This window comes from Hyperoodon ampullatus, assembly GCF_949752795.1.
Source record: "Hyperoodon ampullatus genome assembly, chromosome: 6".
Taxonomy (NCBI): Eukaryota; Metazoa; Chordata; class Mammalia; order Artiodactyla; family Ziphiidae; genus Hyperoodon; species Hyperoodon ampullatus.
The window spans coordinates 36,869,205-36,895,270 of NC_136919.1; the positions used below are offsets into that span (position 1 = coordinate 36,869,205).

The 26,066-nt window shown below is 39.1% G+C and overlaps 1 protein-coding gene across 1 annotated transcript in view; it reads right to left on the reverse strand.

The window, feature by feature from the left end:
* The window catches only part of SUSD1 (sushi domain containing 1), a gene marked incomplete at its 5' end in the record, with an annotated part of 113,328 nt that overhangs the window by 38,892 nt on the left and 48,370 nt on the right, over positions 1 to 26,066 (reverse strand). Inside the window, 4 exons of the mRNA XM_079706884.1 lie at positions 12,589 to 12,781; positions 16,722 to 16,831; positions 24,618 to 24,804; positions 25,426 to 25,523. Of these exons, the coding sequence (XP_079563010.1) occupies positions 12,589 to 12,781; positions 16,722 to 16,831; positions 24,618 to 24,804; positions 25,426 to 25,523 (588 nt within the window). The remainder of the gene's footprint in view (positions 1 to 12,588; positions 12,782 to 16,721; positions 16,832 to 24,617; positions 24,805 to 25,425; positions 25,524 to 26,066) is intronic.

A 26,066-nucleotide genomic window follows, 5' to 3' on the forward strand; every position in this document is an offset into this window, starting at 1 on the left:
AGAAGACAATATAACAATGGTAAATATTTATGCACCCAACCTAGGAGCACCTCAATATATAAGGCAAATGCTAACAGCCATAAAAGGGGAAATCAACAGTAACAAAATAATAGTAGGGGACTTTATAACACCCCACTTTCACCAAGGGACAGAGCACCCAAAATGAAAATAAATAAGGAAACAAGCCTTAAAAGACACAGTAGACCAGATAGACTTAATTGATATTTTTGGACATTCCATCTAAAAACAACAGAATACACTTTCTTCTCAAGTGCTCATGGAACATTCTCCAGGATAGATCATATCTTGGGTCACAAATCAAGCCTTGTTAAATTTAAGAAAACTGAAATTGTATCAAGTATCTTTTCCACCCACAACGCTATGAGACTAGATATCAATTACATGAAAAAAGCTGTAAAAAATACAAACACATGGAGGCTAAACAATATGCTACTCAATAACCAAGAGATCACTGAAGAAATCAAAGAGGAAATTAAAAAATACCTAGAAACAAATGACAATGAAAACATGATGACCCACAATCCTACCTCAAGAAACAAGAGAAATCTCAAATAAACAACCTAAACTTACACCTAAAGCAATTATAGAAAGAAGAACAACAACAACAAAAAAAACCCAAGTTAGCAGAAGGAAAGAAATTATAAAGATTAGATCAGAAATAAATGAAAAAGAAATGAATGAAACAATACCAAAGATCAATAAAACTAAAAGCAAGTTCTTTGAGAAGATAAACAAAATTGATAAACCATTAGCCAGACTCATCATCAGAAAAAAAGGGAGGAGACTCAAATCAACAGAATTAGAAATGAAAAAGGAGAAGTAACAACTGACACTACAGAAATACAAAGGATCATGAGAGACTACTAAATCAACCCTATGCCAATAAAATGGACAATCTGGAAGAAACTGACAAATTCTTAGAAAAGTACAATCTTCTAAGATGGAACCAGGAAGAAATAGACAATATGAACAGACCAATCACAAGCACTGAAATTGAAACTGTGATTTAAAATCTTCCAACAAACAAAAGCCCAGGACCAGATGGCTTCACAGGCGAATTCTATCAAACATTTAGAGAAGAGCTAACACCTATATTTCTCAAACTCTTCCGAAATACAGCAGACGGAGGAACACTCCCAAACACATTCTACAAGGCCACCATCACCCTGATACCAAAACCAAACAAAGACGTCACAAAAAAAAGAAAACTACAGACCAATATCATTGATGAATATAGATGCAAAAATCCTCAACAAAATACTAGCAAACAGAATCCAACAGCACATTAAAAGGATCATACATCATGATCAAATGGGGTTTATCCCAGGAATGCAAGGATTCTTCAATATATGCAAATCAACCAATGTGATAAACTACATTAACAAACTGAAGGATAAAAACTATATAATAATCTCAATAGATGCAGAAAAAGCTTTTGACAAAATTCAACATCCATTTATGATAAAAACTCTCCAGAAAGTGGGCATAAGGGAACCTACCTCAATATAATAAAGGCCATATATGACAAACCCACAGCCAACATCATTCTCAATGATGAAAAACTGAAACACTTCCTTTAAGATCAGGAAGAAGACAAGGTTGCCCAATCTCACCGCTATTATTCAACATAGTTTTGAAAGTTTTAGCCACAGCAATCAGAGAAGAAAAAGAAATAAAAGGAATCCAAATTGGAAAAGATCAAGTAAAACTGTCACTGTTTGCAGATGACATGATACTAAACATAGAGAATCCTAAACATGTTACCAGAAAACTACTAGAGCTAATCAATGAATTTGGTAAAGTAACAGGATACAAAATTAATGCACAGAAATCTGTTGCATTCCTATACACTAAGGATGAAAACTCTGAAGGAGAAATTAAGGAAACAATCTCATTTACCACTGCAACAAAAAGAATAAAATACCTAGGAATAAACCTACCTAAGGAGACAAAAAACTTGTATGCAGAAAACTATAAGACACTGATGAAAGAAATTAAGGATGATACCAACAGATGTAGAGATATACCATGTTCTTGGATTGGAAGAATCAACACTGTGAAAACGACTATACTACCCAAAGCAGTCTACAGATTCAATGCAATCCCTATCAAGCTACCAATGGCATTTTTCATAGAACTAGAACAAAAATGTTTACAATTTGTATGGAGACACAAAAGACCCCGAATAGCCCATCTTGAGAAAAAAAAAAACCGGAGCTAGAGGAATCAGACTCCCTGACTTCAGACTATACTACAAAGTTACAGTAATCAAGACAATATGGTACTGGCACAAAAACAGAAATATAGATCAATGGAACAGGATAGAAAGCCCAGAGATAAACCCATGCACCTATGGTCACCTAATCTATGACAAAGGAGGCAAGGATAAACAATGGAGAAAAGACAGCCTCTTCAATAAGTGGTGCTGGGAAAACTGGACAGATACATGTAAAAGAATGAAATTAGAACACTCCCTAACACCATACACAAAAATAAACTCAAAATGGGTTAAAGACCTAAATGTAAGATTGGACACTATAAAACTCTTAGAGGAAAACAGAGGAAGAACACTCTTTGACATAAATCACAGCAAGATCTTTTTTGACCCACTTCCTAGAGTAATGAAAATAAAAACAAAAATAAACAAATGGGACCGAATGAAACTTAAAAGCTTTTGCACAGCAAAGGAAACTATAAACAAGACGAAAAGCCAGAATGGGTGAAAATATTTGCAAACAAATCAACAGACAAAGGATTAATCTCCAAAATATATTATCAGCTCAAAAAAACAAACAACCCAGTCAAAAACTGGACAGAAGACCTAAATAGACATTTCTCCAAAGAAGACATACAGATGGCCAAGAGGCACATGAAAAGCTACTCAACATCACTAATTATTAGAGAAATGCAAATCAAAACCACAATGAGGTATCACTTCACACCAGTTAGAATGGGCATCATTAGAAAATCTACAAACAATAAATTCTGGAGAGGGTGCGGAGAAGAGGGAACCCTCTTGCACTGTTGGCGGGAATGTAAATTGATACAGCCACTATGTAGAACAGTATGGAGGTTCCTTAAAAAACTAAAAATAGAATTACCATATGACCCAGCAATCCCACTACTGGGCATATACCCTGAGAAAACCATAATTCAAAAAGACACATGCACCTCAATGTTCACTGCAGCACTATTTACAATAGCTAGGTCATGGAAGCAACCTAAATGTCCATTGACAGACGAATGGATAAAGAAGATGTGGTACATATATACAATGGAATATTACTCAGCCATAAAAAGGGACGAAACTGGGTCATTTGTAGAGACATGGATGGACCTAGAGACTGTCACGCAGAGTGAAGTAAGTCAGAAAGATAAAAACAAATATCGTATATTAACACGTATATGTGGAATCTAGAAAAATGGTACAGATGAACCGGTTTGCAAGGCAGAAATAGAGACACAGATGTAGAGAACAAACATATGGACCCAAGGGGGGAAAGCGGGGTGGGGGTAGGATGAATTGGGAGAGTGGGATTGACATATATACACTAATATGTATAAAATAGATAACTAATAAGAACCTGCTGTATAGCACAGGGAACTCCACTTTGCTGTACAGTAGAGACTAACACAACATTGTAAAACAACTATACCCCAATAAAAATTTCTTAAAAAAAGAAATTATATCAAATTAAAAAGTCACAAGGAAATGAAATAAAAAAGAACATCTTGTAGTTAGCTTTCCTTTGCATTGTATTACTGGATAGAGTACACTAAGAAGCAAGCGGTCTTTGATTTCAGCCTAGAAGACAGTCGTGGAGCCTCTTTGTCTGTACACATGATTAGAATATTGTGGCCCTGAAAAGAATGAGATGAACCCATTGCTTCTAGAGCCATTTAAAACCCATTTAGTGATGGGCTTCGATTCCAAATAACTTATTCATCTTTATATACCCCATGGGTATGGTTCTACCTAGCTGGATCTTACAATGTCATTATCTTATCTTATAAAGAACAACTGTTTACTCTCCCCAGTTTTGGCGTGTTACAGATGATTGGATATTCCATACAAAACATATGCCAATTTCTGGCTTGGCCAACTGCAAGTATGAGTTTCTCAGGCTGATGGTTTATAAGAGAAGCAGGCTGCCTTCAGACATAACTTTTCCACTACAGAATACTGTTACAATATTTATCATTTTGTGGGAAAATGTCAGAAACAATGTTAAAATATTTACTCTTTATTATGTTTTGTTTGGACTTTGGTTCTGTGAACAGGAATCAGTTATGGGGAAAGTTTTATAAGGTCCCTGTAGATCTCAAATTACGCATACTGTTAGAAAACCTGCCATCATAAGCCACCTCATCAGTTAGGCGTTCTACCAGGGAACAGAGGAAAAAAGTGGTCTGTCCCTTCTTTAGATTTTTTTTTTTAATTTACCAACACTATTTTAGAAGTAACTAAATGCATGCAGTCCTCTGCTAAAGAGAACAGAAAAACCAGTATTCTCTTGATCATAAATGATATGGTTTTAAAACCTCTAATTAGGAGAAGCCTAAATAGACAGTTGGTTTTGCAGGGTAAGTATTGTTGGAAAGAATGGCTACAAGTCAACTATTTTGAAAGCAAAGTTACTATTTTTATAACACCTCTATAGCTCTATAAATAGTGGTATCATTTTATTATCCTTTAGTTGTCCTTGATGTACATTTCAGTTTGTCTTAGAAGGATATAACATATTTTAAAGTTGGGAGTTTGACTGTTATTTTGTTGAAATTTTTCTTAAGACAAATTTGGTATCTAGTTACAACTACCATGAGATTTTCAAGCTAAAAGTATGTGGTCACATTATATGGAGAGGAACTGGGATTCAACCATGGAGAAGCAGATTCATACAATTCCCTTAGCTCAGCTCCCTAGGCTCGGCTCCACCTTCTAACCGAGGTGGCCAGCCTTCTTTTCAGGCACAGATTCTTGTTATTCAACTGGCAACACAGACCAACTGCTCCCTTGGTACGGATGAAAGAGGACTGTCTGAAGCACAATGGCCCCATCATTTATCAAATCTGAGTTGAGAGAAACAATATTTAGGAAACATTGCCTGAAAAACATGGACTCCAGTCATTCCTCCAAATAATCTAAAATAACCTAATCCTACCCCTGAATCAAGCCAGGTCAGCAGAGCACAGGCATTTCTAAGGAATCTTTCCTTGTCTACCCCACAATGAATTGTGCTTTCCTCAAATATAATGAGCCATGTTGAGGGATGATGTAAGAAACAGCATCATAAAATCCTCATAAAATGCTGCTCATACATGGAACTATTTATGAAACCCCCCAGAATCAGAAATTCCTATCTGATCGTGGTGTTGAAAATAATTGTACTTCTCCCAAAAAACACTGCTTTGTTGTAACCTTATGGATAATATAATGGCTCCCTTTCTGACTGGATGGGTTGAAAACTTAAACCTAAACGTGTGAACACTAATGAACAAGTAAATAGGTTATAAGGATATGAACTATTCTTAGCCTTATCTGACATCTTTTTTTATGTCCCTGACTTTGTTTTCATTCTTCTTTAGGTTACCTATTTAACTTATTTTCTTTTATTTTATATACCTATGCAGGTCACTTAAAGTCCTTCCTAGAAAAAAGATGGGATATAAATTTAAAATTTTGTTTAAAAAAATTCTAGGGCTGGGCTTCCCTGGTGGTGCAGTGGTTGAGAGTCCGCTTGCCGATGCAGGGGACATGGGTTTGTGCCCCGGTCCGGGAAGATCCCACATGCTGCGGAGTGGCTGGGCCCATGAGCCATGGCCGCTGAGCCTGCGTGTCCAGAGCCTGTGCTCCGCAACGGGAGAGGCCACAACAGTGAGAGGCCCACGTACCGCAAAAAAAAAAAAAAAAAAAAAATTCTAGGGCTTCCCTGGTGGCACAGTGGTTGAGAGTCCACCTGCCGATGCAGGGACACGGGTTTGTGCCCCAGTCTGGGAAGATCCCACGTGCCGCAGAGTGGCTGGGCCCGTGAGCCATGGCCACTGAGCCTGCGCGTCCGGAGCCCATGCTCCGCAACGGGAGAGGCTACGACAGTGAGAGGCCGCGTACTGAAAAAAAAAAAAATTCTATATTTAATATTAATGTAATATCACAAAGGAAAAGTTCAATAGATTGGACTATTTAGAAATCTAAAAACTTTACATGTCAAAAACACCATAAAGAGAATTAAAAGAAATGATAAAACAGGAGAAATATTTGACACAAATAGTAAACTCTTACTATATGAATAAGCTGTATATATCAATAAGAACACAAAATAGAATAGATAAATGAAATAATGATGGTAAATAAATCAGTCAAGAAATTTGGATGTTGAAATAAATGAATTTGAAGGAACTTAAAATTGCTTTCCTAACATAGACTCCTAGAACTAGAATGGACCTTTCCTGATCAACCCTCTAACATTACAGAGGTCATGTGTGTTCAAGGCTGCTATTTACCTGTCTTCTCATTTTTATAAAGGAAAGGACAATTTTGGCCTCTCTCCACTCCCTACTCACTAATCCTCAAGGAATGAACAGTAAATATGTAATCTGACAGGTAAGAAGGAGACTGCTATTCCTTGGGTCACATTTCCTAGTAGGTGGAGTTCATATATTACAGGTCACTGCCCAAAAAAGATGCAGATTTTTGCTCTCTGGGACCTGCCTGCGCTTAGGCACAAGGGGCATGTGTATCTCCAGTCTCTAAGAGGTAAGTAACCTGTCTTTGCCCACTCCCTCTCCTCAGATCTTCAGCCTAAGACTGGGTGGGTAAACCAGGCAAGGTTCCTGTGCAGATCCAACTGCCCATACTTCCAGGGGGAGAGGCAGTAGAAAACCCCATTTGGCCATTTCTAAGCCTCATTCTCCAATATAAATTTTAGTACTAGAAACTGTGTTGGGGGTAGTTCCTGGGAACTTGCTCAGGCAATAAAGTTGATACTTGACTTCTTATTTGTCAGTCTGCAGGAAGGAGGGGTAAGATTCAGTCTCTCCCCCCGCAACATGTGAATACACTGACTGGGACTCTGAGTTTATATAAAGAGAGGAGCCGCCACAGGGGAGCAAAGCACCATCAGGGAAGATGGAGGCTCTTGGTCTCTATAGCTGGAACTGCAAGAATAGATGAGGTAGATATTCGATTACCAGGAAAACTTCACAAATCAGGCAAAAACACTTAGGTTTCTTAGGCATGAGCACTTTGAATTATTTTGGTTATCACTTTTTTTTTTTGTCTTTCTCTTTATCGGGTCTTTTCTTTCAAGTGAGGGCTTTAAATTGCCCAGAAGTAGCTAAGGTCTATGTGGTTAGAGCAGTGCTGCTCAAAATATGGACTGGCAGCATCAGCAAGGCCTGGGACTTTCTAGAAATGAAAATTTGGGGTCTCCACTCCAGGCCTGCTGAATCTGAACCTCTAGCATGGAGCCCAAGGACCTGTGCTTTAATAAGCTCTCCAGCTGATTCTTTGTTCGCTAAAGTTTGAGAAGCACAAAGAGAGCATTAGTGGAAGATTTTGATAGATTTCAGAAAGCATTTGGGGGAGCCTGACATTAGCAGACAACAGGAGATTAGCTGCCCAAAATTCTGTCCCTCTTTATCTTGTTCAGAAGAAAGAGATCTGAGAAAAGACTGAATCCATGGTTTGTCTACAAGCTCAGGAGTCACCCCAACATCACAGGCTCTCAAATTGCTCTGGATTGTTTTACAGAGCCCCAGACTGGGGATTCTATACCAGGGATTCTTCTTGGGTGGAGAGGATAAAATCCAGGGGGATTTTACAACCTCAAGTGCTGGGAAGGAGTCATAAAAGGTGTATGCCTAGAACCCTCTGTTTCTAAAGATGAGATTTGCCCAACCTCTGAACAAGGAATGAAATCAGTTTACAAAACAGGTTTTGATCTTGCAAATGGGACAAGATTAGGAGAGAATGGAAAAAAGTGAAGGAAAGCACACCAAGGAGGAGAAGGAAATTTGAAATCATATTAGCCCAGCTAGAAATCTATGACAAGGAAAAGGAGCTATATCTAAACATAACTGCTCTAAAGAGATTAGAAAAGTAGAAATATTTACTAGGTCAGGGAAATGGCTGAAAATCATCAAAGAGAAGAATAAAGGGACTGTTTTGGAGAACAAACTAAAATGACTCCCCTAAAAGGGTACCCAGAGTCAGGTATTATTCTATCAAAAAGGATCCTCTCACAGTTTTAAATAGGGAACCCAGAGTAGGCATTAATGGAGAACTCTTTAATAACTGGAGTTGTGGTGCTATGTAGTTACAGAAAATGTGGACATATTTAAAAAGAGAAATACTAGAAGGATCAGTGTAGAATTCTTCAGGTATCATTAAATGAATTCCAAGGTGGCACTGTTCTTACAGATGAAAGAGAGGGTATAGCCCAGGCTATAAGGAAGCCTGCCTGGGAAATGCAAGGATTTAGAACTTGAAAAGAAGGAACAGAAAAGCAGAGAAATGTTAAGGAGGATCCAGGGAGCATGACCCTTGATCAGGGCTGAGGTTATAGGCTGAACTGAATAAAAATAAATACCTCCTAACAAAAGGGAAGGTGGGCAGAATTTACCTGAACACTGGGTGAACGTGGCACCATTCTTGCTCTATAGAGACCTCACAGGCAGAATCGAAAGTAATATGTTAGGAGAACAAAAATGTACGTATGAAAACAAAAAGGAAATACAGAGAAGGAAAGTACTAAGACCGAGCAAAAGGTATTAGCCAGGCCTGGGGAGGAAGAAGGAACAGAAGCAGCTGGCATGGAAGGTTGAAAGCTTACTACTCAGCTGGCCTGCTGGAGCAGTAGGAATACTTAGAAGGACCTGGAACACTGGAGGATTATCTCTCCCGACGCAGAAAAAGAAATGGTGGCAGGAAAGAATGCTTCAGTTCCCATCAAAGAAGCACAGGCAGTTCAAGTCTCAGAAATTCAGTTCTAAGGAAGAGTGGGGCTTGCGTGAAAAACCACGAAAACTAGGGGACTTCCTAGACCTCATTAGACCAGTGAAAACACAGGTTCCAGAAACTCAACAGCAGCTCAAGGATCAGCTGAGGGTGATACTCCAGGGAAGACAAAGGAAACCTCCTAACCAGGAAGCAGGACTCAGAAGCAAGGCATTCAATAATAGGAAGCCACGCTGCTCAGAATTAAAGCAATACTTAGGATCTTCCTGGGGATAGAAAAATTCCGAGAAAACAGCAGGAAACTGGGAGTGTGAAGGAGGCAGGCATGCAAGACAATGCACTTCTTTTTTTTTTTTTTTTTTTTTTTTTTTAGTTAAATATGAGTTTATTGAAGTACTTTTCTCCCCATTTGGTATGTTCCCTCCTTCTTTTTTTTTGTTGTGGTATAATTAATTTACAATGTTGTGTTAGTTTCAAGTGTACGATTCAGGTATACAATTTTACATATATATCTATTCTTTTTCAGATTCTTTCCCATTATAGGTTATTACAAGATATTGAGTACAGTTCCCTGTGCTATACAGTAGGTCCTTGTTGTTTACCTACCTTATATACAGTAGTGTGTATAGGTTAATCCCAAACTCCTAATTTATCTCTCCCCCTGCCCCCCCGCTACACTTGAAGAGCTTCCTATTATAAATATGGGATGTCCTGCTCACAAAGAAAGGAGGCTCTTTCACTGCACAGATCAAGATCTTCAGCAATGGTGGAGGGTAGGTAGAAAAAGGACTCAAAGGAGACATGAAAATAAAAGGTTCTAAATACTTGGGATAGACACCAAGAAAGACCTGGAACCACCATTGGCAAAGTTCCAAAATTTTCAAAAAGCATAGATTTCCTTCCCCCACAACAGATGGGAAGCCTGGTGTCAGACTGAATCCAATAACTTCAAGAGAAGAGATTTCCCAAATTAAGTTGAAATTCACAGGGGGTGGAATTCAGACGGCTGAGTAACCTATAGAGGCTGTCACATCACATGCTAGATTATACGCACTACTGATAATCTGGGGTCCACATTGCAAAGGAGGAGGTAACAATAGTCTCGCTTTCTGAACTTGACACCATGGCCCCCTCGTTATACTCAAGCTAGAGACCTCATCTCCCACCACTTCCTCCAGCTCACTCTGCTCCAGCCACGCTGGCTCCCTTGATGTACCCAGAACATGCCAAGGACATGCCTGTCATTTGGTGTTCCCCCTCACTTCCTTCAGACCTGTGCTTACATGTCTCTTTATAATAGAGGCCTTCCCTGACCATCAATTGCCACTCCCTTTGCCAAGCTTTATTCTTCATCTTACCACTTAGCCCCACCTAACATATATTGCCTTGCTTGTTTATCTGTCTCCTCTCCAACCTCCTGACTCCAACCCCATGACAGCTGAGTCTGTTTTATTGCTGCTACATTGTCAGCTATCAGAACCTGCCTGACACACAGTAGATAAGAAATGAACACTTATTAAACGAATGCATTTACACATCCATGGCATTTGAAGTTTTTGCTCACGGTCCAAGGTTGAAAAAAGCAAGGTGGGTCTAGACTGACTTACGCACTAGGTTCTAGGAACAAAATTCTCCTTTTTTTCTTTTTAAGCACTAAATATTTAGTAAAAAGCAGTAGATGTACTGATTAAAACTGAGGGCCCTGGAGCCAGAATGCCTGTATTCAAATCCCAGTTGTACATCTCACTAAGTGTGTGATCTTGGGCAAGTTGCTTAACTTCTCTGTGCCTCATGATCCTTAATCTGTAAAACGGGAATAAAATAATGCCTTCCTCAAAAGGTTGGGTAGGTTTGGGTTGACCGAAGGATAGCACTTTGAAAAATGCCTGGACATCTTCAGTGCTCAATAAACAAAGCTAGTATTGTCATCATCATTATTATGTACTAGGCACCATTCTAAACATTTTACTTGCATTACGTCACGTACGAATCACTCAGAAGGTAACTGAGGCCCAGGTGCAAGAAGAACGTATCTAAGCCATTGGCTTTTCTTTTTTAAGTGAGATGAAATTCACACAACATAAAATTAACCACTTTAAAGTATACAATTCAGTGATATTTAGTACATTCACAGTGCTGTATAACTATCACGTAACTTCGTTTTTCTAAGTTTTGTATCTCTGGGACTCATGTTGAAAAATGGGACAATGAAACTTGGAATAAGATTAATTCAACTTTGGAGGTACCTAAGAAGTAACATCTACTACTACAAAAAAAAAAAAAGATTTATAGGATGTAACAGCTAGAACACACTCCCTGTCTCAGGGAGGCCACTCTAATGGAGGCTTAGCAGAGAAGGCACTGGGGAGGAAAGAACCTGAGACTTGAGTGCCTTTACACGTTAATTTACAGGGAGAGGTGGGTGTTATTTTTAGACTTTAATTTCTCTGAGGATTTAATAATTGGAGGAAATGCATATTCAAGTTGTGAGCATTATTCTGTAGCCAGAAATGTATGTGGGGGCTAGGTTTATGCTGTCAGGAGGTCTTCAGCGTGCAACCTCTGCTGATACAAGGCACAATTTGAGATGAAAAATATAATAAAGAGTGAATTTTCGGCCTCCGGTGCTGCGTGGCCCTCATCTGTGTCTACTGCATTTCAGAGCCTTCCAAGTACAAAGACCAGCGTGCCCACTACTGACCCACAAAGATCAGTCGGTGAACAGGATAAAGGCCTCAGGAAGGTAGGAGCGAGACCTATCTTATTCTACTGTTTTCTTTCAATGGTTGCCCATAAATTTGTCCGTTAAACCCAACTGATGAGGGACTTCCCTGGTGGCACAGTGGTTAAGACGCTGCGTTCCCAATGCAGGGGGCCCAGGTTCCATCCCTGGTCAGGGAGCTAGATCCCACAGGCATGCGGCAACTAAGAGTTCGCATGCCACAACTAAGGAGGCCGCGAGCCACAACTAAGACCCAGCACAACCAAATAAATAAATAAATATTTTTTTTAAAAAAAGCAACCCAACTGATGAAAGAACAAAAGAAATGGTAGAGACTTCTGCATCCCTCCCCACCAGGGAGGGCTGTGGAGTTGACACAGCCGCCTCTATTGGGCTTCCTTGCAAGCTACAGGAGAAGGAGCCTGACCTGCTTTAGGCCACTGTTCTCTGCGTCGGATTAATGTACTCGTACGGCGCCGTCAGGAGGCCTCCTTGTCCTACCCATGTCCAACACACTGCAGCTCACATTTCTGATCTCCTGGAAGTTAGTTCTAGTTGCCCATAATGACTACCCTTAGGGTTCAGCTGTCTTAAATTTGAGGTGAGAGATAGGAAGCCTTACAGTATTCTCAATCCATCACTCCTAGGAATTCCTGAGTAAAGCAGTCCACTCCTGGTCTGTACCGTCTCTGAGCCAGAACCCAAGTGGGAAAGGGGAGAGGTGGTAAGATTCAGGGACACTGTGCCCCAGAGAACATTGGTAGTTTGTTAGAACTAGAACCCAGGTCTCTTGACTCTGAGGCTATCGTTCTGCCCCATGTTGTACAGTTCAATACACATATTTAACTTGTTGTCTTGAGATACCAAACAGAAAGACAACTACACCCACCTGCTGGTGCGGTTGTTATTGTTATTTGCACTGAGTGCTGCTCAGGAGATCCCAGGAGGGTGACATTCACTGTGTACTCAGTTGCTGGATACAGATCTAAACACACCACTGCGGTTTGTTCCCTCGTTGTGAAGTTAAATGATGTTGCGTGATAAAAATTATTCAGATACCGCCTTTGACCTAGAACTTTAAACTGTGGTGAGATTAAAAGAAAGTGATGCATTAAATTCATTTGGCTTGCAGATGTCTAGACTATAAGCAAAATGGAAAGAAAGCAGGAAGGTTCCTTCTACTTGTCCTCACCCACACAGAATTATTTTTAATACAATAGCAGGCTAAACTGGACAAGAACTTTACAAAGCTACCCTATGTGCCCTATTCAACCTTCCTCTCAACCTAAGCTTAAAATGCATAACTACATCTCAGATGGACAAAATGTCAGGCTATTCTAAAGTAACCCCTTGAGCCTTCCCAGGTGAAGGAGACAGTACTGGAGTTACTGGGCAAAATTCTTTTCATTTTTTTTCATTCATAAGGCATCCATAGACAAGCCTCATGGAACAGACTTTTTACACTGTATGAGGACTACCCCAAATTATGCATTCAAAGCAACTGAGTCATGGTACTTCACTGGAGGCTTCCTATTAGAGTTCTGTAAACCAGTTCTTGGTCCACAGAGTCATCACACACACTGGTAACCCAATAATGCTCTAACCACTGCCAACTCAAGATGTATGTATAATATAGGGATTTATAAGAGAAAAAAAAAAAAAACATGTGAAGGTCCCAGAAGTAATATGATCAGCCCTTGATCAATCAATGTGTTTTAGCTGGATGTACATGTTTTTAGTGTTTCCTTTGATGCTCGTGTCATTGGCTATTCCACCCTCTACCCTTCCTCATCACTGTCATTCTTCCACAGACATCCAAGACCCTGGCTCATTTGGGAGATTCCTCTCTCCCCCAGTTCCTAGCATTCTCTTGGGTAACATAAAGGTCCTTATAGGTAAGCCATCAAAACTTGGCCTCAGAGTTGCTTGAGTTCAGTGCTGTGAAGTTCCTCCACTCTGCTTCAGCTACCCACATCCACCGCCACATCCTTGACTGTCATCTTCTGAGCTGCTCCACCAAGATCTCACAATTCCTTGTTCTTCTGGACCACTCATCCCCACTCAGTCTGATCTCTCTCAGGAAATCCCCCAAGATTTCCTCACTCAAGATTTTCTACCAATATTTTAACACCCCCATCCTCATCTTCCCACCTATCTCGGATACCATTGTCTATCACTTCCACCATTCTCTTTGCCTGATACCCTCAACACCCTTGCCACTTTGTTCTCAATTTCACCCATTCTTGAAAACTCAAAGCTCTGGGCCAATCCAGATGTTTCACTTCACCACTTCGGCATTCAGACTGCTGCCCTCTGCTGGAGAAAAACCTCACAACTATGGAGGCTGCATTTCTATACAAAGTCAGTCTCATTCTAAACTACATGTAGTTCAGTCTATAAACAAAAAATTACTTTCTAGTTAACAAACTTCGGATCACACTGTCTGTACAATTTTATAATATAGTCCTTTTACTTAACAACATATTAGAAAGTTTTTCTCTATCATTAATTCATTCTATAAATAGACAGACTGCCTATTATTTGCCAGCCAGAGTATACAGTGTTGGTTATACAATAGTAAATAAGATACAGGTCCTAACCTCAAGGAACTCACAGGTAAGTATCTAGGCAAATAAAATACCCAGGGATAAGTTTTATAATACATGAAGCTGGAGGAGTACCCAGGAGGGACACCTGACCCTCCTCTTTGGGGAATCAGGGAAGGCTTCTTCATCTTAATTGTGGACCGAAAGAGAAATTAGCATTAACCAGGTGAGTTGGTGATGTGAAAAGTAAGGGTAGGAAAAACAATTCAGAGCAGGGACAGCATTTGGGGGAGGAGGTCAATGAAGGCCTCCCACCAGGGAGATGACTGAGCTGAGCACTGAAGGACGAGCAGGAGTTATCCAGGTAAAGGAGGGAAAGGCTTTGCAGGTAGGAGAGTCACCTATGTGAAGACACAGTGCTAAAGGGAGCACAGGAGCCTTTTGCGGGGTACAGGGCCCAGAGCTCAGAGAGCAGATTAGCCCTAAAGAAATCGATTTAGGAGTCTTCAGCATGGAGATGGTCAAGGAGGTCAGGAGAATGGGTAAGACAACCGAAGACGGGTATAGAATGACAAGAGAACAGGGAAGGCACAACCTTGGGGGTAATCAGATTTAAATTGTGAAAGAGACTGAGAAGGTTCAGACCAACAGGAGAAAAAGAGACCATTTCAATGGGAATATTGGTCCACAGCAACAAATGTTGTCCAGTGGGAAGCAGAAGGTATTTCGTGTCTGCATAGTGTTCTATCCAATAAATGTATGATTATTTATTTAATCAAATCCCTATTGATGGACATTTGTTTCCAACTTCCCATATTATAAATAAAGCTTCAGAGAACAGTTTAATCTTTCTGTATATGTTTGAATAATTAATTATAGTATACTTGTGGAAGTTTATGGATCCTAACAAATAACTCTTCCAGAAAAGTCATGCCACTTTAAGGGCCCACAGCTGTGTGTAGTAATACTTTCTCCAGGTTTACAGAAAAATCATGGTATCTCATGATTTAAAATTTTTTTTCATGTGTGTATTCATGTGTGTTTTGGCAGTATCTATATTCTCTTTTACAAACTGCCTTTGAATGTTCACTTCCTTCCAATGGATTTGTTAAGAGTGTTTCACATGTTACTTAAATTAACCTTTGTCTAACATATTAAAAAATAGCAATTTTTTTTCAATTGAACTCTTTAATCATTTTAGTGCAGGACATGAAGTGAGAATCATTTATCTTCTTAACCAAGTAGTTAACCAGTTGACCCAGAACCATTTATTTCTGTACCCATTCGAAAAATCATCTTTGTTTTATATTAAGTTATTTAGGTACCTGAATATATTTCTAGGTCCAGTGTTCTTTCCAATATTAAAATTTGAATATTTCACTCACCTGCTTAAAATCCTTCAGTGCCTCCATACAGACATAAAAAATAAGATCCAAGCTTAAAAGTACAGGAGACAGGGATGATCACTATTCAGATTTTTGCCTCATCTCCTCCTACTCCCCCTTGCTTTCTCTGTTCCCCAAGAAAGCCACATTCTCAATTATCCAATAAGCTACTCAACTTGCCCACACTGCCCTTCTTCACCTCATCCAACATCTTTTATCTGGTTAATTCCTACTTACTGTTTATGACTCTGCAATGTTTTTGCTTCTTGTTAAAAAAATTGTACCTGGACATGGGGACTTCCCTGGTGGTCCAGTGGTTAAGACTCCGCGCTCCCAATGCAGGGGGCCTAGCTTTGATCCCTGGTCAGGGAACTAGATCCTGCATGCTGCAACTAAGACTCAGCGCAGCCAAATAAATATATTTTTTAAAAAATTGTACCCGGACATATATACACATACATACAGACTCCTATTCCATCTATTTACTTTTTATCAAAGCTCTCATTACACCATATTGTAGTTGTCTGTTTACTTGTATGTTTATATTAGTTCGAATAGAACTTCCAGGTCCTAATACATGATATTCTTTTGGTAAATGGTTAATGAATTAATTCTAATTTAATACTTACTTAGTCTACTCTTTGCCAGATGATTTGCTAGGCACTAAAAATGATACAAAAATAATAAATTTCAGTTTCTGCCTGAATATACTTATAATTTTACTTGAGATTTGTGATGTTTATAAATTCAAGTTAAGTGAGGACCAAGAGCCCTGCAATAAGTTTCTTAAAAACCCACATCTGAGTGTGAATTTGTTGACAAAATAAGCTGCAACTATAAATGAACCAAAATAAAATATAATACATGTGAAATACCAGACAGAGAAAATGAGAGCAAATCACCCAATAGTGTCTTCCTTCAATTTAGTCCCTCACTTGCAGCCATCTCATATCCATCTCTAGAAACAAAAATCAAACAGTCTAGAAGTTCATTCCATTAGTGTTTTTAAATACTCTGGATCCCCACTTGGAGAGCACCCAAATTTTTAAGTGACACAATTCATTAACGAATAGCATAAGAGATCTTCTTACTTGGTACATTCGTTCTGCTCCAACTTTCCTAGAATGCCTGTTCAATTTCAAACAAGCTTCATTAAGTATTGAAATATTGAAAATCCTGTCATCTTCTAAGAGATCATCACCTAAAAGATAAGAAAGAACACAGGGAAAGGTTACATCTTCTTAGCAAAACATACCATGGCCAAGGACAACTGAAACTCCGAGAGCCAACAGTGTTTAACAGCAGAAGCATCAAATCTGGCTTCAAGTCCTAGCTCTACAACTTCTTAATTGCGTGATCTTAGCTAAGTCACCTAACCCCTCTGAACCTCAGTTTCCTTATTTGTGGAATCAAGTAATCACGTTTGCTTTTCTTATATCATAGGCTGTTGAATCAAATGAAATAATGCATATTTTAAAACCGTTGTAAACTCACAAGGCTGTGAGATTTTTAGAGAGTTCATTCTATCACTTGGATGGTCCATAAGTAAAATGTCATGAAGGTAAGTATATCAATAGCCAGAAAGTCTGAGAATAAGGAAAAAGCTGAATAAAAGTCAAAGGTCAGGGATTAGAACTCTCAGAGCAGGTGTTTCCAACCTAGAAGATGACCAGAAAGTAGATGACCAGGCAAGATGTTTATTCTCACAGCAGACAGTATTTCAAGAGCTACTCAGATGAGGCAATGAAATAATCAGAGAGCTGATATATTTGCATCGCTATATAGAAAAAAAGGCATTTCATGCCTCCTGCAGCCTAATTCATTCCTTCGATGTTCTATTTCCTTAATGCAGGAAATGAAAAAAAAGAAGAAGAAGAAGAAAAAATTTGTTACTAATGAATTAAAGAACCCACAGAGAGTCTAGTAGTACCATGGCTAATTTTCAAGGAAAAGCAAATTTCCTAACAAACAGGTCTGTACATTTTCTACAAGTGAGAAAAAGTTAAATGTCTACAGAGAGAAGCTTTTTATTACTATAAGATAGTTATATTTCTCCCACGGGAGTCTTTGTTACCTAAGAAGTAATAATGATAACAATAAATTATTCTACTCAAAATTGGAATTGTCCACAGCATTTTAAATATCACTGACATAGGCAGCACCAGGCAATTAGCTGTGGGAGAAAATATTCTTGGTTAGCTATAGCTGGAAAATGTAAAATATGGTTATGAGAGAGAATTTGAAGACCTATCACAATGTGCTCTCCGTTATCTTCATAGCTTTCATTTTCAAGATTTCATAAGGACACCAGAAACAAAAATTTCCCCATGTACGCACATGATTTTGAGGTATACCAAATATATGTATGTGAGAAATACCACATATAGTATATGTCTGTACACAAACAGAGCATAAAGCAGAAGTATTGTCTGCAGAATTCCCATCTCAATATGATTTTCCCACTTATAGCCATTATAGTCTGAAAACAAAAGCATCTGGCTCCCACTTCCCACCTCCAACCCTGACAGAAGTGACTGAGAATAGTGAAAATGGGTCAAAATTTGCATCTGGGCTGGAAAGAAGGATTGACTGCCATCCATAAGGCAGAAACATGAAGATATTTCTGCTTAGCACAATGTGGAAGAGACTAGGTAAAGAAAGATGCTGAGAGCTCTAATCAACATGCCTTCCAAGCAAAGGACCACGGTTCCAAAATCTCAAAAGAAGGAATAGGGGAGGAGTGGTGCCCATAGAGGTAGGGGCTGGAAGCAAGGATAGGCCACAGGACTGCTCCAGCTGGAGCCATTTACCCTGGAGGTTCCCAATCCTAAATGCACATCAGCCTCACTCAGACATGGCAGATCTAAAGTAAAGCTTGGACACCTGTGGGTTTTTTTGTTTTTTTTTTTTTACTTCACCAGGCAATTCTGATAGGCACCCAGGGTTATATACTCTGTTATCACTATTTCTACTTCTAATAATAATAGCCTTTCCTTAGCACAATGGAGATCAGTAACAGGGAAGGACTTCTAAGGGGAGGCCTAGGGACCTGGAGGTTCCACCTGACAGACAGCCTGGGTTGGCAAAAGGAGAGACTTGGTTCCCTCCTGCCTCTGTAGGCTATAGCACCATAATGAAGCCAGGCAATGCTGAGCTGGCCCAAGAGCTACAGCTTCACCACTCAAGATAGCAAAGTGCTCAGAAATAAAACTCGGGGCAGTAGGTTTTCTCACAGCTGCTCTCCAAAGGATACTGGATCATCCAACCAGCAGTAAATCTTTCAAGATGAGATCTGAGATAAGCATACCAATATTATCCAATAAAAAGTAAGATCAAAGGGAATGCCATCCATTTTATTATGAGGGAAATATCAAACCTAAATAAAACTTTTATCTTCCATGGATAAATAATATAGAAGGGGGGGGAAGCCCATGAAATGATTTTACAAAGAAAAAGAGGGAGGTCGCGCCTAGAAGGCAAAGAATGAACACTGCTGAAAAAAATAGTGAGCAAAATAATGGTAAAATTCAGCAACATCTGTTCTGTACTTTCAGTAAAAAAATTTTAAAGATGATTCAAACAGATTAAGGATGAGATGTAAGAGAATGTGATAGCAGAGAGGAAGCTGGTTGAGAGAGGCAGAAATAAAAAGGGAACTAGAAGAGACAAAAAACAAAAAGAAATGAAAGTGCAACAACAGAATTTAAAGTGCATCAGAAATGTCAATGCAGGGACTTCCCTGGTGGCGCAGTGGTTAAGAATCCACCTGCCAATGCAGGGGACAAAGGTTCAAGCCCTGGTCCGGGAAGATCCCACATGCCATGGAGCAACTAAGCCCCTGTGTACCACAACTACACAAGCCTGAGCTCTAGAGACCGTGAGCCACAACTACTGAGCCTGTGTGTCACAACTACTGAAGCCCACGCACCTAGAGCCCATGCTCTGCAACAAGAGAAGCCACCGCAATGAGAAGCCCAGGCACCGCAACAAAGAGTAGCTCCCACTCGCCGCAACTAGAGGAAGCCTGCATGAAGCAATGAGGACCCAACGCAGCCAAAAATTAATTAACTAATTAATTAATCTTTTAAAAAAAGAAATGTCAATACATATATGCATATATGCATATAGAGAACAAACTTGCTAAGTACTCACAGAAGGCAAAGGAAAAAGGCACGGATATAAAAAAAGAGAAAATAGAAGACCAATGCAGACAGACAAGGAATTCCACATAGGAGTATTTGAAGAGCTAAAACAAACAAACAAAAACAATAATCAGAGATTTAATGAAAGAAAATATTCCTAATGTGTAGATAGATTGAAATTTGAAGATCCAAAATCTCACAGGGTACTAGGAAAACTTTGTGAAAAACATTAACATGTATATAACCCATGACTGAAATTTCATGAAAGAAAGGACTCCTGTCTCATTCACTATTGAATTCCCGATGCCTAGAACAATGTCAAACACATAGTAAGTGGTTAATAAACATTTACCATGTGCATGAGTAAATGATTAAAGTCTTGAACTTCACACATAAAGAAAGCTTCTATGATATCCAGGCTGAAAAATCAGATTGTCTACATAGGATTTTTTTTTTAATCACACCTTCAAATTCCTCTTTCAAAACTTTAAATTCCCAAAGCCAATGTGAAATGCCACCAGAATTCTGACAACAAAGAGTTTGGCCCAAGAATTTTATCTTCAATCAATTTCCTATTCACTTGTGAAGACAACAAAAGGATATTCTCAGATAATCCTGGGCTCAGAAAGTATCCCATTCCTCAGTAAGAAGATAGAAATCACTGTGCAGAGAGAGAAATAAAAATACAGAGAAAGACAGAGATGCGTTGGTATGAAAGGACTGGTAGTAAACACTGAAACTATTAAAACACATACCTATTTAAATAATTGTTATGAATATTGCTATAAATTAATATAAAAATGAATCCTTTAAAAATGTAGTACATGTTAAAAATAATTAAAAATAAGAAGCTGGCAATAAAATGCTGTATTAAACCAATAACATAAGGGAAGCAAAAGGGGAAGGAATAAAAGGAAGTAAAGAATGCTAACTTCCTTATCTTACTGGGGGAGAAGTTAACATTATTTCAGTCAACACAGGCAATAAGATAAATACACATTCAAATAGTATTTTTTTATTTTTGTTTTTTAATGTGTAATATAGAATAAAAGCAAAATCTATACTGTCTGAATCACTGAAAAAAGAAAATCCGTGCACCAAAAAGAGAAAACAATGGACATAACAACATAGCATAAAAAAGAGAAAAAATTAAGATGACAGAAGAAAGGAAAACCATATCACAAACAATACTAATGTAAATTGCTTAACTACTATTTTTCTCAAAAAGGTTTGCAACATATGCTGTCTCCTAGAGTACCTCTATAGCAATGTTATCCAGATAGCTTTTAAGAAGAACAAAAGCAGGGCAAAGGCATATCATGTAAACAGAGCACAAAGAAATCAAGAAAATCGGGGCAAAAAAAAATTAAATAGGCTAAAGTGAGCCACTTCTTAATAGTGGAAGTTAGAATCTACAGTTAAGATATCAATCACGAACATAAATATCGTAACATCAAAATGTGTGAAACAAAACAATTAGAATTTCTAAGAGAAACTAAGAAGAATGGCAATCCAAGTAAGCAAAGTAACAACAACAAAAACAGAAGTCCTGAAAAACCTTACTACTAGAGCTGATTTAAGACTAGATCCTACCTTACAAGCAAACACTCTACCTATTATCACAAAACTTTGCCAAATAGTAAGCCCCAAGAAAATGTTGATAAATTCCCCACAAAGAATACTAAAATGTAAAAAAAAAACCTAGAAATCAACAACAAAGTGTAAATGTTAAAAATATTTTAAACCTACCACTTGATAACACACGTAATTAATCCTTCAATCAATGAGGAAATCAAACTAGCAAGTAGGGACTTCCCTGGTGGCGCAGTGGTTAAGAATCTGACTGCCAATGCAGGGGACACAGGTTCAAGCCCTGGTCCAGGAAGATCCCACATGCTGCAGAGCAACTAAGCCCCTGTGTGCCACAACTACTGAAGCCCATGCGCCTAGAGCCCATGCTCCACAGCAAGAGAAGCCACCGCAATGAGAAGCCTACGCACTGCAACAAAGAGTAGCCCCTGCTGGCCACAACTAGAGAAAGTCCACATGCAGCAACAAAGACCCAATGCAGCCAAAAAAATAAATAAATATATAAATAAAAAATAGCAAGTATATAATGCTTCGAAAGTAAAAATAAAGAGAACATATATTAACACCCTCATAAATAATTCTTCGATCAAGGGAAAATCAGAATAGCAATTATACCATGTCTTGAAAGTAAAGATAAAGAGAACATGTATAAATGCCTAAAGAATTCTGCCAAAGCTCAAATCCAGAAGGGAGAAAGAAGCACTGAAGGCTTTTATTATCAAACAGAAAATAATGGAAATAAGTTGAACTATGCATTCAACTCAAGAATTTAGTAATAGGACAATATAACGAAGTTAAGAGAATCAGGGAGAAGGAAATAATAAAAAAAATATATAAGGGGAAAAATTAATAAGCCAGAGAAAGAAAAACAATTTAAAAACCCAAGAGATTACTCTTTGGGGGAAAACAACAGTAATAAAACAGACAACCCAAGCGAAGCAGATCAAGTGTTAAAAAGAGAGAAACACAAAACTACAAATCGAAATAACCTGGCGTTATATAATCTGTAACCCCAGAGGAGTTGTAAACAAATATTCCATGTGACATTCTGCCAATATATCTGCCAATATATTTAAAATCACAGCTAAATGGACGTTTCTTAGGAAACTACAAATTATAAAAATTGACTCAAGAAAATGTAAGAAACATAAACAGACCCCCAAAAGCATAGAAGAAACTGACAAAGTTATCAAAGAATCATCTCCCAAAGGGGTGAAACTTAAATAATATTAAGAGCAACGTGTCCAACTTTAAGGGAAGGGGATAATTCTAAAGTGGTATAAACTTTTCCAAGGTATAAAAAATATGGAAAACTTCCCAATTCATTTAAAGAGAACTAGCATAACGCTAATAATGAAATCAGATGGCTAAATGTGCAGGATATAGAGGAGGGAATGACAGACCTTCACAAGAGTGCATAAGGAAACAGCAAAGACAAAATTTGAGTAGATATGGAGTAAATGTAGAAACGTACCTTGTTCCCAGTTGGAATAATTCAATATAAATCCCAATTCTCACTAGATTAATTTGCAAATTTAATCCAATTCCACTTAACATTTCAGACAGAGGAAGGAGGTCTGGCGACATTAAAAAACTCAGCCATGGTCACCCAACTTTTAAGCAGCAGAGTTAAGATGCAAATCCAGGTATGTCTGACCCAAAAGGCCATGCTTTTCTCAGTGGAAATTAACTTGAAGAGGTTGAAGAGGATATTAGTAAAAACAGCTGACACTGAACAGTAAGCTGTCATTCTGACTGAACAGAGACAGATGAGTTTGGAGTCCTGGGATACTCTTTTAAAGAAGACATATTCCTAATAAATCCACAGTAGTTTATTTTTAACTTTGAACAACTTTCTCTAGTTACTATATTAATCTGACAATATCTTTCCCTACCTAGTATTTACTTAGAAATAAATCATTTTGTTTTATTTATATACAAGTACCCTGAGACCTATTTTGTATAATTTCATAGTTGGCTTGATATTGTTAAGACTGGCAGACTTCAATTATTTCTGCCACATCCATGTTACTTCCCAGTTCCTAGTGGCAGCAACACCTAAAGGTTGAGTTTTCTTAATTAGGACATCAAATAGCTAGTTGAGAACTACCTCAACTCATCCAAAATAATAAATGACACCAGTGGCTTTTCAAGGTTTGCTTATTAGGAGTTTAATTAGTCCTGACACCCTACAACCAGAATTATGAAAAAAAAAAAAACTTACCATAATTGTCATGATGATATAAAAATCCATGTGATACATATATATGGAATTTAAGAAAAAAAAATGTCATGAAGAACATAGGGGTAAGACAGGAATAAAGACACAGACCTACTAGAGAATGGACTTGAGGATATGGGGAGGGGGAAGGGTAAGCTGTGACAAAGTGAAAGAGCGGCATGGACATATATACACTACCAAACGTAAGGTAGATAGCTAGTGGGAAGCAACCACAGAGCACAGGGAGATCAGCTCGGTGCTTTGTGACTGCCTGGAGGGGTGGGATAGGGAGGGTGGGAGGGAGACGCAAAAGGGAGGGGATATGGGAACATATGTATATGTATAACTGATTAAATTTGTTATAAAGCAAAAAATAAAAAATAAAAAATAAAAATAAATAAAAATAAAAAATCTTTGGACCATAAAAAAAAAAAAAATCCATGTGATAACTATGTGCCTTGGGGCTTATTATGACTTCTTGAAGCTCCTTCTTGTCCACTCCTCTTTTCACCCCACATCTACCATCCTGCATCCTAGGGCTGCCTCCCCCTCTCCACCTGCCCACTCTCAGCTCAGTTCCCCACCCCCAATCAGTCCTAGGGTCAGTTCCCATCCTGGAGCACAGCTCCTGGGTCAGCCTCCCTGGCTCCACCTTTCCCATAGGCAAGAGTGAATGACTTTTGAGTTTCCTACCAAAGATAAGCCATGTGGCTACCCTCTATTGCCTTGGATAACTGAAATGGACTGCATCATCACCTACTGTTCTCCTCTTTTAAATGCCTTATTACCTTCCACGTCAACCAGAGGACGCAGCTGAGAATCAATACATCAGTGACCATTCAGCCTGGCACCATAGGATAGGAATCTCTCCTACCAGACCCGCTCTGGTTCTGAGCCCTAGAGCAATTAATCCCCCGGCTACAAATCTCAGAAAGCAACCGTGAACTCTCCTGACCAGTAGATTCTGAAGCACATTTCCCCACATCCTGTGCTTAGCATTTTCTAGGAAGAAATGAGACTTCACCTCCACCTACCAGCTGTCTGGAACCCAATGATGGCTGGCACAGAGCGTCTGGGAGAGGCAGTAGAAATGTGCATGGTGTAGTTGGTGCCCTGGTACAGATCTAGGCACACTTCCGGGGTCCTGTTGTCTGTGGTCAAATTAACTGTCTCCTCATGAACTGTTTCCATGGGGTCCAACCGTTGTCCTTTTATGTATATCTTTGTGAGGGGAAAAGACAAGAGAACCCACCGTGACTCCAGTTAAAACAAACAAGAGAGATTTTTGTGGTGCTGGAACCTACTCTCTTACTATTCCCTTTAATACTGCACTGCTCACCCCAGGGGAGATAAATAGGGCAAACCTCTGCTATCAGGTATCTGATGATGAAATCTGATCAGCCCAGTAATCCATAAATGCTGAGAAGTGACATAAAATGAGGAGTATCTCCAGGGAGTGCTATCCTGCACTCAAATGACCAGCGATCAATGGAGGCAACACAACCTGAGACCCGCTCACTGCCAACTGTCACCGAGGCAGCAGATGCTTCTAGGCTTGTTCTGGGGGAGTGAAATACAAGAGCTTGCAAACAAGCGATAATGACGATGCCAAATATAAATACATCCCACACACATACACGCTGGAGGATGACAAATATACTAAACACAACATGTAAAATAAAATTATCCAGATATCTTAAAAATTCTGTTCACTTTTTTAAAGGACTATGGGATTGGGAAGCTATTAGATTGAGAAGCATTTCCGGAAGCAAGACCCTCCTACTCTTATTCCCATGGTAACCATTTCTGCCCTAGCAGGAAAAAGGAGCTCACTTTACTTACCACATATACGATCTTGGAGTTTATTCTTCTTGGGTTTATTTGCCACCTCACACAAGTGTTATTAAACACTGACACGTCATTAATTTCTATAATTATTTCTAAAATAGAAAAAGAGAGAGTCCACTCACAAAATGCATTGATGGGCTTTGGAAAAACCCTAATGGCCACCACATTAGAGGGCATGACTTAGTTTATCTGCCCAGCTGGTCTCTCTGATGATCACCATTCATGCTCTGATTCAGAAGCCGAATCAGCAATTCAAGCTACCCCAGGCCAATCACCCAATTTAACTTCACCATGAGTGAGCTTGGCCCATTACCTGATTTGGAGGAAAAGGAAAGATTCCTGCTTAAGTGTGGGTGAGAATTCCAACCTGTGATTGGTCTGACAGGCCACTGGATGCCATTGGTGTTCCACTCCTGTGGGATAGGAAGTGGCCCAGAGTTGAGCCCTGAATCTTCCCTGCAGCTGCACAGGTGAGATCAGCTTCCGGCTTCCTCATCCCACCCAGAGCGTTATTTCCAGGTCACTGCTGTTCCCAAGAGGGAAATGACACGCATCACCACATGGGACCATTCCTCAGGAGTAACCCGTTAGGGTAAACTAAATAAATGCTCCACAAGGTCCCTGGATACTTCCAG